The following is a 15,486-nucleotide window of genomic DNA, read 5'->3' as shown; positions in this document are numbered from 1 at the left end:
TTTTCACGTATATCACTAGCTACAGCAGACTGTTTCTCACGTATGTCACTAGCTGCAGCAGTATATTTCTCACGTATGTCACTAGCTTCAGCAGTCTATTTCTCACGTATATCACTAGCTGCAGCAGTCTATTTCTCACGTATGTCACTAGTTACAGCAGTCTATTTCTCACGTGTCTCACTAGCTGCGGCAGTCTATTTCTTAAAGCTACGGCACACATTTCACGAGAGCTTCCACTACATGCCGCCACTGACTACAATCAATTAGAAAATAAAGGCGCCCTGAATTAATAAGCGTTATTATTCCTCCGCCGCTCTCCGCACCTCTCAGAATACAGGAGACACTTAAATCATGAGGTCCAGTAGGAAATGAGTAACGACAATGTGAGTCATTACTCGCTGGATCTCCGAGATGATTTATGATACAGCAAAACTCATTAATTTTGTGCTTTGCAAGCTACGTCTCTGTCAGCAAATTCCAGACAAGTGAAAAAGTCGAAGGGACTGAAGGGTGATACTAGCGAAACAAATACAGAAGGGTGCCGAGACTTTTGCAACTAATTTATTGTATCACTGCAGTGCATCAACGGAATAAAATAAAGACTGTAAAATTATAGTCTGAAAACAAAATCTATAGTTGTGTGTATACAGCTCCGGTGATTAGTGTCGGCCGAAGCTCGTGGACTTCAGACATATCTTCAGTATTGTCTGGTGGAGTTCCCCTTTAAGTCCAAGCACTCACCTTGAATCGCTGACGCAGGGAGGACGGGATTGTTATCCACTTTCTGCCATAAATATGTCGGCCTGGGAATTCCTTCCTCTGAGCTGCAAGTCAGAGTAACATCACTCCCAATATCCAGGGATCCCTGAATGTTGCAGAGGGGTTCAGAGGGAAGCACTGGGAAAAAGACACAAAAAGAACAAACACAATGAGTCCGAAATGTATCAACTGCATGAGTATAATAAGAAGGGGACAGGCCATGGAAAGGCCGCATTCTCAGTGATGTCACCGCTCTCTAGAGAATGGATAGGCTGTATCTTCAGTGATGTCACCGCTCTCTAGTGAATGGATAGGCCGCATTCTCAGTGATGTCACCGCTCTCTAGTGAATGGATAGGCCGCATTCTCAGTGATGTCACCGCTCTCTAGTGAATGGATAGGCTGCATTCTCAGTGATGTCACCGCTCTCTAGTGAATGGATAGGCCGCATTCTCAGTGATGTCACCGCTCTCTAATGAATGGATAGGCCGCATTCTCAGTGATGTCACCGCTCTCTAGTGAATGGATAGGCTGCATTCTCAGTGATGTCACCGCTCTCTAGTGAATGGATAGGCTGCATTCTCAGTGACGTCACCGCTCTCTAGTGAATGGGTAGGCTGCATTCTCAGTGATGTCACCGCTCTCTAGTGAATGGATAGGCTGCATTCTCAGTGATGTCACTGCTCTCTAGTGAATGGATAGGCAGCATTCTCAGTGATGTCACCGCTTTCTAGTGAATGGATAGGCTGCATTCTCAGTGATGTCACCGCTGATCTCTAGTGAATGGATAGGCTGCATTCTCAGTGATGTCACTGCTCTCTAGTGAATGGATAGGCTGCATTCTCAGTGATGTCACCGCTCTCTAGTGAATGGATAGGCTGCATTCTCAGTGATGTCACCGCTCTCTTGTGAATGGATAGGCTGCATTCTCAGTGATGTCACCGCTCTCTAGTGAATGGATAGGCTGCATTCTCAGTGATGTCACCGCTCTCTAGTGAATGGATAGGCTGCATTCTCAGTGATGTCACCGCTCTCTAGTGAATGGATAGGCTGCATTCTCAGTGATGTCACCGCTCTCTAGTGAATGGATAGGCTGCATTCTCAGTGATGTCACCGCTCTCTAGTGAATGGATAGGTTGCATTCTCAGTGATGTCAAAACTCTCTAGTGAATGGATAGGCGGCATTCTCAGTGATGTCAAAGCTCTCTAGTGAATGGATAGGCTGCATTCTCAGTGATGTCACCGCTCTCTAGTGAATGGATAGGCTGCATTCACAGTGATGTCACTGTTCTCTAGTGAATGGATAGGCTGCATTCTCAGTGATGTCACCGCCCTCTAGTGAATGGATAGGCTGATTTTCTCAGTGATGTCACCGCTCTCTAGTGAATGGATAGGCGGCATTCTCAGTGATGTCAAAGCTCTCTAGTGAATGGATAGGCTGCATTCTCAGTGATGTCACCGCTCTCTAGTGAATGGATAGGCTGCATTCTCAGTGATGTCACTGCTCTCTAGTGAATGGATAGGCTGCATTCTCAGTGATGTCACCGCTCTCTAGTGAATGGATAGGCTGCATTCTCAGTGATGTCACCGCTCTCTAGTGAATGGATAAGCTGCATTCTCAGTGATGTCACCGCTCTCTAGTGGATGGATAGGCTGCATTCTCAGTGATGTCACCGTTCTCTAGTGAATGGATAGGCGGCATTCTCAGTGATGTCACCGCTCTCTAGTGAATGGATAGGAAGCATTCTTAGTCATGTCACTGCTCTCTAGTGAATGGATAGACTGCATTCTCAGTGATGTCACCGCTCTCTAGTGAATGGATAGGCTGCATTCTCAGTGATGTCACCGCTCTCTAGTGAATGGATAGGCTGCATTCTCAGTGATGTCACTGCTCTCTTGTGAATGGATAGGCTGCATTCTCAGTGATGTCACCGCTCTCTAGTTAATGGATAGGCTGCATTCTCAGTGACGTCACCGCTCTCTAGTGAATGTATAGGCTGCATTATCATTGACGTCACCGCTCTCTAGTTAATGGATAGGCTGCATTCTCAGTGATGTCACCGCTCTCTAGTGAATGGATAGGATGCATTCTCAGTGATGTCACCGCTCTCTAGTGAATGGATAGGCTGCATTCTCATTGACGTCACCGCTCTCTAGTGAATGGATAGGCTGCATTCTCAGTGATGTCACCGCTCTCTAGTGAATGGATAGGCTGCATTCTCATTGACGTCACCGCTCTCTAGTGAATGGATAGGCGGCATTCTCAGTGATGTCACCGCTCTCTAGTGAATGGATAGGCTGCATTCTCAGTGATGTCACCGCTCTCTAGTGAATGGATAGGCTGCATTCTCAGTGATGTCACCGCTCTCTAGTGAATGGATAGGCTGCATTCTCAGTGATGTCACCGCTGTCTAGTGAATGGATAGGCTGCATTCTCAGTGATGTCACCGCTCTCTAGTGAATGGATAAGCTGCATTCTCAGTGATGTCACCGCTTTCTAGTGAATGGATAGGCTGCATTCTCAGTGATGTCACCGCTCTCTAGTGAATGGATAGGCTGCATTCTCAGTGATGTCACCGCTCTCTAGTGAATGGATAGGCTGCATTCTCAGTGATGTCACCGCTCTCTAGTGAATGGATAGGCTGCATTCTCAGTGATGTCACCGCTCTCTAGTGAATGGATAGGCTGCATTCTCAGTGATGTCACCGCTGTCTAGTGAATGGATAGGCTGCATTCTCAGTGATGTCACCGCTCTCTAGTGAATGGATAAGCTGCATTTTCAGTGATGTCACCGCTCTCTAGTGAATGGATAGGCTGCATTCTCAGTGATGTCACCGCTCTCTAGTGAATGGATAGGCTGCATTCTCAGTGATGTCACCGCTCTCTAGTGAATGGATAGGCTGCATTCTCAGTGATGTCACCGCTCTTTTGTAAATGGATAGGCTGCATTCTCAGAGATGTCACCACTCTCTAGTGAATGGATAGGGTGCATTCTCAGTGAAGTCACCGCTCTCTCGTGAATGGATAGGCTGCATTCTCAGTGATGTCACTGCTCTCTAGTGATTTGATAGGGTGCATTCTCAGTGATGTCACCGCTCTCTAGTGAATGGATAGGCTGCATTCTCAGTGATGTCACTGCTCTCTAGTGATTGGATAGGGTGCATTCTCAGTGATGTCACCGCTCTCTAGTGAATGAATAGGCTGCATTCTCAGTGATGTCACCGCTCTCTAGTGAATGGATAGGCTGCATTCTCAGTGATGTCATCGTTCTCTAGTGAATGGATAGGCTGCATTCTCAGTGATGTCATCGTTCTCTAGTGAATGGATAGGCTGCATTCTCAGTGATGTCACCGCTCTCTAGTGAATGGATAGGCTGCATTCTCAGTGATGTCACCGCTCTCTAGTGAATGGATAGGCTGCATTCTCAGTGATGTCACCGCTCTCTAGTGAATGGATAGGCTGCATTCTCAGGGATGTCACCGCTCTCTAGTGAATTGATAGGCAGCATTCTCAGTGATGTCGCCGCTCTCTAGTGAATGGATAGACTGCATTCTCAGTGATGTCACCGCTCTCTAGTGAATGGATAGGCTGCATTCTCAGTGATGTCACCGCTGTCTAGTGAATGGATAGGCTGCATTCTCAGTGATGTCACCGCTCTCTAGTGAATGGATAGGCTGCATTCTCAGTGATGTCACCGCTCTCTAGTGAATGGATAGGGTGCATTCTCAGTGATGTCACTGCTCTCTAGTGAATGGATAGGCTGCATTCTCAGTGATCTCACCGCTCTCTAGTGAATGGATAGGCGGCATTCTCAGTGATGTCACTGCTCTCTAGTGAATGGATACGCTGCATTCTCAGTGATGTCATCGTTCTCTAGTGAATGGATAGGCTGCATTCTCAGTGATGTCACCGCTCTCTAGTGAATGGATAGGCTGCATTCTCAGTGATGTCACCGCTCTCTAGTGAATGGATAGGCTGCATTCTCAGTGATGTCACCGCTCTCTAGTGAATGGATAGGCTGCATTCTCAGGGATGTCACCGCTCTCTAGTGAATTGATAGGCAGCATTCTCAGTGATGTCGCCGCTCTCTAGTGAATGGATAGACTGCATTCTCAGTGATGTCACCGCTCTCTAGTGAATGGATAGGCTGCATTCTCAGTGATGTCACCGCTGTCTAGTGAATGGATAGGCTGCATTCTCAGTGATGTCACCGCTCTCTAGTGAATGGATAGGCTGCATTCTCAGTGATGTCACCGCTCTCTAGTGAATGGATAGGGTGCATTCTCAGTGATGTCACTGCTCTCTAGTGAATGGATAGGCTGCATTCTCAGTGATCTCACCGCTCTCTAGTGAATGGATAGGCGGCATTCTCAGTGATGTCACTGCTCTCTAGTGAATGGATACGCTGCATTCTCAGTGATGTCACCGCTCTCTAGTGAATGGATAGGCAGCATTCTCAGTGATGTCAACGCTCTCTAGTGAATGGATAGGCTGCATTCTCAGTGATGTCACCGCTCTCTAGTGAATGGATAGGCTGCATTCTCAGTGATGTCACCGCTCTCTAGTGAATGGATAGGCTGCATTCTCAGTGATGTCACCGCTCTTTTGTAAATGGATAGGCTGCATTCTCAGAGATGTCACCACTCTCTAGTGAATGGATAGGGTGCATTCTCAGTGATGTCACCACTCTCTAGTGAATGGATAGGCTGCATTCTCAGTGATGTCACTGCTCTCTAGTGATTTGATAGGGTGCATTCTCAGTGATGTCACCGCTCTCTAGTGAATGGATAGGCTGCATTCTCAGTGATGTCACCGCTCTCTAGTGATTGGATAGGGTGCATTCTCAGTGATGTCACCGCTCTCTAGTGAATGGATAGGCTGCATTCTCAGTGATGTCACCGCTCTCTAGTGAATGGATAGGCTGCATTCTCAGTGATGTCACCGTTCTCTAGTGAATGGATAGGCTGCATTCTCAGTGATGTCTCCGCTCTCTAGTGAATGGATAGGCTGCATTCTCAGTGATGTCACCGCTCTCTAGTGAATGGATAGGCTGCATTCTCAGTGATGTCACCGCTCTCTAGTGAATGGATAGGCTGCATTCTCAGTGATGTCACCGCTCTCTAGTGAATGGATAGACTGCATTCTCAGTGATGTCACTGCTCTCTAGTGATTGGATAGGCTGCATTCTCAGTGATGTCACCGCTCTCTAGTGAATGGATAGGCTGCATTCTCAGTGATGTCACCGCTCTCTAGTGAATGGATAGGCTGCATTCTCAGTGATGTCACAGCTCTCTAGTGAATGTATAGGCAGCATTCTCAGTGATGTCACCGCTCCCTAGTGAATGGATAGGCGGCATTCTCAGTGATGTCACCGCTCTATAGTGAATGGATGGCTGCATTCTCAGTGATGTCACCGCTCTCTAGTGAATGGATAGGATGCATTCTCAGTGATGTCACTGCTCTCTAGTGAATGGATAGGCTGCATTCTCAGTGATGTCACCGCTCTCTAGTGAATGGATAGGCTGCATTCTCCATGATGTCTCCGCTCTCTAGTGAATGGATAGGCTGCATTCTCAGTGATGTCACCGCTGTCTAGTGAATGGATAGGCTGCATTCTCAGTGATGTCACCGCTCTCTAGTGAATGGATAGGCTGCATTCTCAGTGATGTCACCGCTCTCTAGTGAATGGATAGGCGGCATTCTCAGTGATGTCACTGCTCTCTAGTGAATGGATACGCTGCATTCTCAGTGATGTCACCGCTGTCTAGTGAATGGATAGGCTGCATTCTCAGTGATGTCACCGCTCTCTAGTGAATGGATAGGCTGCATTCTCAGTGATGTCACCGCTCTCTAGTGAATGGATAGGCTGCATTCTCAGTGATGTCACTGCTCTCTAGTGATTGGATAGGCTGCATTCTCAGTGATGTCACCGCTCTCTAGTGAATGGATAGGCTGCATTCTCAGTGATGTCACCGCTCTCTAGTGAATGGATAGGCTGCATTCTCAGTGATGTCATCGCTCTCTAGTGAATGGATAGGCTGCATTCTCCGTGATGTCACCGCTCTCTAGTGAATGGATAGGCTGCATTCTCAGTGATGTCACCGCTCTCTAGTGAATGGATAGGCTGCATTCTCCGTGATGTCTCCACTCTTTAGTGAATGGATAGGCTGCATTCTCCGTGATGTCACCGCTCTCTAGTGAATGGATAGGCTGCATTCTCAGTGATGTCACTGCTCTCTAGTGAATGGATAGGCAGCATTCTCAGTGATGTCACCGCTCTCTAGTGAATGGATAAGCTGCATTCTCAGTGATGTCACAGCTCTCTAGTGAATGGATAGGCTGCATTTTCAGTTATGTCATCGCTCTCTAGTGAATGGATAGGCTGCATCCTCAGTGATGTCTCCGCTCTCTAGTGAATGGATAGGCTGCATTCTCAGTGATGTCACTGCTCTCTAGTGAATGGATAGGCTGCATTCTCAGTGATGTCACCGCGCTCTAGTGAATGGATAGGCTGCATTCTCAGTGATGTCACCGCTCTCTAGTGAATGGATAGGCTCCATTCTCAGTGATGTCACCGCTCTCTAGAGAATGGATAGGCTGCATTCTCAATGATGTCACCGCTCTCTAGTGAATGGATAGGCTGTATTCTCAGTGATGTCACCGCTCTCTAGTGAATGGATAGGCTGCATTCTCAGTGATGTCTACGCTCTCTAGTGAATGGATAGGCTGCATTCTCCGTGATGTCACCGCTCTCTAGTGAATGGATAGGCTGCATTCTCAGTGATGTCACCGCTCTCTAGTGAATGGATAGGCTGCATTCTCAGTGATGTCACCGCTCTCTAGTGAATGGATAGGCTGCATTCTCCGTGATGTCTCCGCTCTTTAGTGAATGGATAGGCTGCATTCTCCGTGATGTCACCGCTCTCTAGTGAATGGATAGGCTGCATTCTCAGTGATGTCACTGCTCTCTAGTGAATGGATAGGCAGCATTCTCAGTGATGTCACCGCTCTCTAGTGAATTGATAGGCTGCATTCTCAGTGATGTCACCGCTCTCTAGTGAATGGATAGGCTGCATTCTCAGTGATGTCACCGCTCTCTAGTGAATGGATAAGCTGCATTCTCAGTGATGTCACCGCTCTCTAGTGAATGGATAGGCTGCATTTTCAGTTATGTCATCGCTCTCTAGTGAATGGATAGGCTGCATCCTCAGTGATGTCACCGCTCTCTAGTGAATGGATAGGCTGCATTCTCAGTGATGTCACTGCTCTCTAGTGAATGGATAGGCTGCATTCTCAGTGATGTCACCGCTCTCTAGTGAATGGATAGGCTGCATTCTCAGTGATGTCACCGCTCTCTAGTGAATGGATAGGCTGCATTCTCAGTGATGTCACCGCTTTCTAGTGAATGGATAGGCTGCATTCTCAGTGATGTCACCGCTGATCTCTAGTGAATGGATAGGCTGCATTCTCAGTGATGTCACTGCTCTCTAGTGAATGGATAGGCTGCATTCTCAGTGATGTCACCGCTCTCTAGTGAAAGGATAGGCTGCATTCTCAGTGATGTCACCGCTCTCTTGTGAATGGATAGGCTGCATTCTCAGTGATGTCACCGCTCTCTAGTGAATGGATAGGCTGCATTCTCAGTGATGTCACCGCTCTCTAGTGAATGGATAGGCTGCATTCTCAGTGATGTCACCGCTCTCTAGTGAATGGATAGGCTGCATTCTCAGTGATGTCACCGCTCTCTAGTGAATGGATAGGCTGCATTTTCAGTTATGTCATCGCTCTCTAGTGAATGGATAGGCTGCATCCTAAATGATGTCACCGCTCTCTAGTGAATGGATAGGCTGCATTCTCAGTGATGTCACTGCTCTCTAGTGAATGGATAGGCTGCATTCTCAGTGATGTCACCGCTCTCTAGTGAATGGATAGGCTGCATTCTCAGTGATGTCACCGCTCTCTAGTGAATGGATAGGCTGCATTCTCAGTGATGTCACCGCTCTCTAGTGAATGGATAGGCCGCATTCTCAGTGATGTCACCGCTCTCTAGTGAATGGATAGGCCGCATTCTCAGTGATGTCACCGCTCTCTAGTGAATGGATAGGCTGCATTCTCAGTGATGTCACCGCTCTCTAGTGAATGGATAGGCTGCATTCTCAGTGATGTCACCGCTCTCTAGTGAATGGATAGGCTGCATTCTCAGTGATGTCACCGCTCTCTAGTGAATGGATAGGCTGCATTCTCAGTGATGTCACTGCTCTCTAGTGAATGGATAGGCAGCATTCTCAGTGATGTCACCGCTTTCTAGTGAATGGATAGGCTGCATTCTCAGTGATGTCACCGTTGATCTCTAGTGAATGGATAGGCTGCATTCTCAGTGATGTCACTGCTCTCTAGTGAATGGATAGGCTGCATTCTCAGTGATGTCACCGCTCTCTAGTGAATGGATAGGCTGCATTCTCAGTGATGTCACCGCTCTCTTGTGAATGGATAGGCTGCATTCTCAGTGATGTCACCGCTCTCTAGTGAATGGATAGGCTGCATTCTCAGTGATGTCACCGCTCTCTAGTGAATGGATAGGCTGCATTCTCAGTGATGTCACCGCTCTCTAGTGAATGGATAGGCTGCATTCTCAGTGATGTCACCGCTCTCTAGTGAATGGATAGGCTGCATTCTCAGTGATGTCACCGCTCTCTAGTGAATGGATAGGTTGCATTCTCAGTGATGTCAAAGCTCTCTAGTGAATGGATAGGCGGCATTCTCAGTGATGTCAAAGCTCTCTAGTGAATGGATAGGCTGCATTCTCAGTGATGTCACCGCTCTCTAGTGAATGGATAGGCTGCATTCTCAGTGATGTCACTGTTCTCTTGTGAATGGATAGGCTGCATTCTCAGTGATGTCACCGCCCTCTAGTGAATGGATAGGCTGCATTCTCAGTGATGTCACCGCTCTCTAGTGAATGGATAGGCGGCATTCTCAGTGATGTCAAAGCTCTCTAGTGAATGGATAGGCTGCATTCTCAGTGATGTCACCGCTCTCTAGTGAATGGATAGGCTGCATTCTCAGTGATGTCACTGCTCTCTAGTGAATGGATTGGCTGCATTCTCAGTGATGTCACCGCTCTCTAGTGAATGGATAGGCTGCATTCTCAGTGATGTCACCGCTCTCTAGTGAATGGATAGGCTGCATTCTCAGTGATGTCACCGCTCTCTAGTGGATGGATAGGCTGCATTCTCAGTGATGTCACCGCTCTCTAGTGAATGGATAGGCGGCATTCTCAGTGATGTCACCGCTCTCTAGTGAATGGATAGGAAGCATTCTCAGTCATGTCACTGCTCTCTAGTGAATGGATAGGCTGCATTCTCAGTGATGTCACCGCTCTCTAGTGAATGGATAGGCTGCATTCTCAGTGATGTCACCGCTCTCTAGTGAATGGATAGGCTGCATTCTCAGTGATGTCACTGCTCTCTTGTGAATGGATAGGCTGCATTCTCAGTGATGTCACCGCTCTCTAGTTAATGGATAGGCTGCATTCTCAGTGACGTCACCGCTCTCTAGTGAATGTATAGGCTGCATTATCATTGACGTCACCGCTCTCTAGTTAATGGATAGGCTGCATTCTCAGTGATGTCATCGCTCTCTAGTGAATGGATAGGATGCATTCTCAGTGATGTCACCGCTCTCTAGTGAATGGATAGGCTGCATTCTCATTGACGTCACCACTCTCTAGTGAATGGATAGGCTGCATTCTCAGTGATGTCACCGCTCTCTAGTGAATGGATAGGCTGCATTCTCATTGACGTCACCGCTCTCTAGTGAATGGATAGGCGGCATTCTCAGTGATGTCACCGCTCTCTAGTGAATGGATAGGCTGCATTCTCAGTGATGTCACCGCTCTCTAGTAAATGGATAGGCTGCATTCGCAGTGATGTCACCGCTCTCTAGTGAATGGATAGGCTGCATTCTCAGTGATGTCACCGCTGTCTAGTGAATGGATAGGCTGCATTCTCAGTGATGTCACCGCTCTCTATTGAATGGATAAGCTGCATTCTCAGTGATGTCACCGCTCTCTAGTGAATGGATAGGCTGCATTCTCAGTGATGTCACCGCTCTCTAGTGAATGGATAGGCTGCATTCTCAGTGATGTCACCGCTCTCTAGTGAATGGATAGGCTGCATTCTCAGTGATGTCACCGCTCTTTTGTAAATGGATAGGCTGCATTCTCAGAGATGTCACCACTCTCTAGTGAATGGATAGGGTGCATTCTCAGTGATGTCACCGCTCTCTCGTGAATGGATAGGCTGCATTCTCAGTGATGTCACTGCTCTCTAGTGATTTGATAGGGTGCATTCTCAGTGATGTCACCGCTCTCTAGTGAATGGATAGGCTGCATTCTCAGTGATGACACCGCTCTCTAGTGATTGGATAGGGTGCATTCTCAGTGATGTCACCGCTCTCTAGTGAATGAATAGGCTGCATTCTCAGTGATGTCACCGCTCTCTAGTGAATGGATAGGCTGCATTCTCAGTGATGTCATCGTTCTCTAGTGAATGGATAGGCTGCATTCTCAGTGATGTCATCGTTCTCTAGTGAATGGATAGGCTGCATTCTCAGTGATGTCACCGCTCTCTAGTGAATGGATAGGCTGCATTCTCAGTGATGTCATCGCTCTCTAGTGAATGGATAGGCTGCATTCTCAGTGATGTCACCGCTCTCTAGTGAATGGATAGGCTGCATTCTCAGGGATGTCACCGCTCTCTAGTGAATTGATAGGCAGCATTCTCAGTGATGTCGCCGCTCTCTAGTGAATGGATAGACTGCATTCTCAGTGATGTCACCGCTCTCTAGTGAATGGATAGGCTGCATTCTCAGTGATGTCACCGCTGTCTAGTGAATGGATAGGCTGCATTCTCAGTGATGTCACCGCTCTCTAGTGAATGGATAGGCTGCATTCTCAGTGATGTCACCGCTCTCTAGTGAATGGATAGGGTGCATTCTCAGTGATGTCACTGCTCTCTAGTGAATGGATAGGCTGCATTCTCAGTGATCTCACCGCTCTCTAGTGAATGGATAGGCGGCATTCTCAGTGATGTCACTGCTCTCTAGTGAATGGATACGCTGCATTCTCAGTGATGTCACCGCTCTCTAGTGAATGGATAGGCAGCATTCTCAGTGATGTCACCGCTCTCTAGTGAATGGATAGGCTGCATTCTCAGTGATGTCACCGCTCTCTAGTGAATGGATAGGCTGCATTCTCAGTGATGTCACCGCTCTCTAGTGAATGGATAGGCTGCATTCTCAGTGATGTCACCGCTCTTTTGTAAATGGATAGGCTGCATTCTCAGAGATGTCACCACTCTCTAGTGAATGGATAGGGTGCATTCTCAGTGATGTCACCGCTCTCTAGTGAATGGATAGGCTGCATTCTCAGTGATGTCACCACTCTCTAGTGATTTGATAGGGTGCATTCTCAGTGATGTCACCGCTCTCTAGTGAATGGATAGGCTGCATTCTCAGTGATGTCACCGCTCTCTAGTGATTGGATAGGGTGCATTCTCAGTGATGTCACCGCTCTCTAGTGAATGGATAGGCTGCATTCTCAGTGATGTCACCGCTCTCTAGTGAATGGATAGGCTGCATTCTCAGTGATGTCACCGTTCTCTAGTGAATGGATAGGCTGCATTCTCAGTGATGTCTCCGCTCTCTAGTGAATGGATAGGCTGCATTCTCAGTGATGTCACCGCTCTCTAGTGAATGGATAGGCTGCATTCTCAGTGATGTCACCGCTCTCTAGTGAATGGATAGGCTGCATTCTCAGTGATGTCACCGCTCTCTAGTGAATGGATAGACTGCATTCTCAGTGATGTCACTGCTCTCTAGTGATTGGATAGGCTGCATTCTCAGTGATGTCACCGCTCTCTAGTGAATGGATAGGCTGCATTCTCAGTGATGTCACCGCTCTCTAGTGAATGTATAGGCAGCATTCTCAGTGATGTCACCGCTCCCTAGTGAATGGATAGGCGGCATTCTCAGTGATGTCACCGCTCTATATTGAATGGATGGGCTGCATTCTAAGTGATGTCACCGCTCTCTAGTGAATGGATAGGCTGCATTCTCAGTGATGTCACCGCTCTCTAGTGAATGGATAGGCTGCATTCTCAGTGATGTCACCGTTCTCTAGTGAATGGATAGGCTGCATTCTCAGTGATGTCTCCGCTCTCTAGTGAATGGATAGGCTGCATTCTCAGTGATGTCACCGCTCTCTAGTGAATGGATAGGCTGCATTCTCAGTGATGTCACCGCTCTCTAGTGAATGGATAGGCTGCATTCTCAGTGATGTCACCGCTCTCTAGTGAATGGATAGACTGCATTCTCAGTGATGTCACTGCTCTCTAGTGATTGGATAGGCTGCATTCTCAGTGATGTCACCGCTCTCTAGTGAATGGATAGGCTGCATTCTCAGTGATGTCACCGCTCTCTAGTGAATGTATAGGCAGCATTCTCAGTGATGTCACCGCTCCCTAGTGAATGGATAGGCGGCATTCTCAGTGATGTCACCGCTCTATATTGAATGGATGGGCTGCATTCTAAGTGATGTCACCGCTCTCTAGTGAATGGATAGGATGCATTCTCAGTGATGTCACTGCTCTCTAGTGAATGGATAGGCTGCATTCTCCATGATGTCTCCGCTCTCTAGTGAATGGATAGGCTGCATTCTCAGTGATGTCACCGCTGTCTAGTGAATGGATAGGCTGCATTCTCAGTGATGTCACCGCTCTCTAGTGAATGGATAGGCTGCATTCTCAGTGATGTCACCGCTCTCTAGTGAATGGATAGGCGGCATTCTCAGTGATGTCACTGCTCTCTAGTGAATGGATACGCTGCATTCTCAGTGATGTCACCGCTCTCTAGTGAATGGATAGGCTGCATTCTCAGTGATGTCACCGCTCTCTAGTGAATGGATAGGCTGCATTCTCATTGATGTCACCGCTCTCTAGTGAATGGATAGGCTGCATTCTCAGTGATGTCACCGCTCTCTAGTGAATGGATAGGCTGCATTCTCAGTGATGTCACCGCTCTCTAGTGAATGGATAGGCTGCATTCTCAGTGATGTCACCGCTCTTTTGTAAATGGATAGGCTGCATTCTCAGAGATGACACCACTCTCTAGTGAATGGATAGGGTGCATTCTCAGTGATGTCACCGCTCTCTAGTGAATGGATAGGCTGCATTCTCAGTGATGTCACTGCTCTCTAGTGATTTGATAGGGTGCATTCTCAGTGATGTCACCGCTCTCTAGTGAATGGATAGGCTGCATTCTCAGTGATGTCACCGCTCTCTAGTGATTGGATAGGGTGCATTCTCAGTGATGTCACCGCTCTCTAGTGAATGGATAGGCTGCATTCTCAGTGATGTCACCGCTCTCTAGTGAATGGATAGGCTGCATTCTCAGTGATGTCACCGCTCTCTAGTGAATGGATAGGCTGCATTCTCAGTGATGTCACCGCTCTCTAGTGAATGGATAGGCTGCATTCTCAGTGATGTCACCGCTCTCTAGTGAATGGATAGGCTGCATTCTCAGTGATGTCACCGCTCTCTAGTGAATGGATAGGCTGCATTCTCAGTGATGTCACCGTTCTCTAGTGAATGGATAGGCTGCATTCTCAGTGATGTCTCCGCTCTCTAGTGAATGGATAGGCTGCATTCTCAGTGATGTCACCGCTCTCTAGTGAATGGATAGGCTGCATTCTCAGTGATGTCACCGCTCTCTAGTGAATGGATAGGCTGCATTCTCAGTGATGTCACCGCTCTCTAGTGAATGGATAGGCTGCATTCTCAGTGATGTCACTGCTCTCTAGTGATTGGATAGGCTGCATTCTCAGTGATGTCACCGCTCTCTAGTGATTGGATAGGGTGCATTCTCAGTGATGTCACCGCTCTCTAGTGAATGGATAGGCTGCATTCTCAGTGATGTCACCGCTCTCTAGTGAATGGATAGGCTGCATTCTCAGTGATGTCATCACTCTCTAGTGAATGGATAGGCTGCATTCTCAGTGATGTCACCGCTCTCTAGTGAATGTATAGGCTGCATTCTCAGTGATGTCACTGCTCTCTAGTGAATGGATAGGATGCATTCTCAGTGATGTCACTGCTCTCTAGTGAATGGATAGGCTGCATTCTCAGTGATGTCACCGCTCTCTAGTGAATGGATAGGCTGCATTCTCCGTGATGTCTCTGCTCTCTAGTGAATGGATAGGCTGCATTCTCAGTGATGTCACCGCTCTCTAGTAAATGGATAGGTTGCATTCTCAGTGATGTCACTGCTCTCTAGTGAATGGATAGGCTGCATTCTTAGTGATGTCACCGCTCTCTAGTGAATGGATAGGCAGTATTCTCAGCGATGTCTTCGCTCTCTAGTGAATGAATAGGCTGCATTCTCAGTGATGTCACTGCTCTCTAGTGAATGGATAGGTTGCATTCTCAATGATGTCACTGCCCTCTTGTGAATGGATAGGCAGCATTCTCAGTGATGTCACCGCTCTCTAGTGAATGGATAGGCTGCATTCTCAGTGATGTCACCGCTCTCTAGTGAATGGATAGGCTGCATTCTCAGTGATGTCACCGCTCTCTAGTGAATGGATAGGCTGCATTCTCATTGATGTCACCACTCTCTAGTAAATGGATAGGCTGCATTCTCAGTGATGTCACCGCTCTCTAGTAAATGGATA

The 15,486-nt window shown here is 47.6% G+C and overlaps 1 protein-coding gene across 1 annotated transcript in view; it reads right to left on the bottom strand.

Moving 5' to 3' along the window:
- The window catches only part of IGSF11 (immunoglobulin superfamily member 11), a 518,147-nt gene that overhangs the window by 20,801 nt on the left and 481,860 nt on the right, over window positions 1–15,486 (bottom strand). The window contains exon 4 of the mRNA XM_073668585.1: window positions 742–897. Coding sequence (XP_073524686.1) covers window positions 742–897 — 156 coding nt within the window. The remainder of the gene's footprint in view (window positions 1–741; window positions 898–15,486) is intronic.

The sequence above is a fragment of the Phyllobates terribilis genome, unplaced genomic scaffold, assembly GCF_046119375.1.
Source record: "Phyllobates terribilis strain yellow unplaced genomic scaffold, ASM4611937v1 Scaffold_2__4_contigs__length_985480577, whole genome shotgun sequence".
Taxonomy (NCBI): domain Eukaryota; kingdom Metazoa; phylum Chordata; class Amphibia; order Anura; family Dendrobatidae; genus Phyllobates; species Phyllobates terribilis.
Note: the sequence above shows the minus strand (reverse complement) of the source record. Positions and strands in the feature narration are given on the sequence as shown.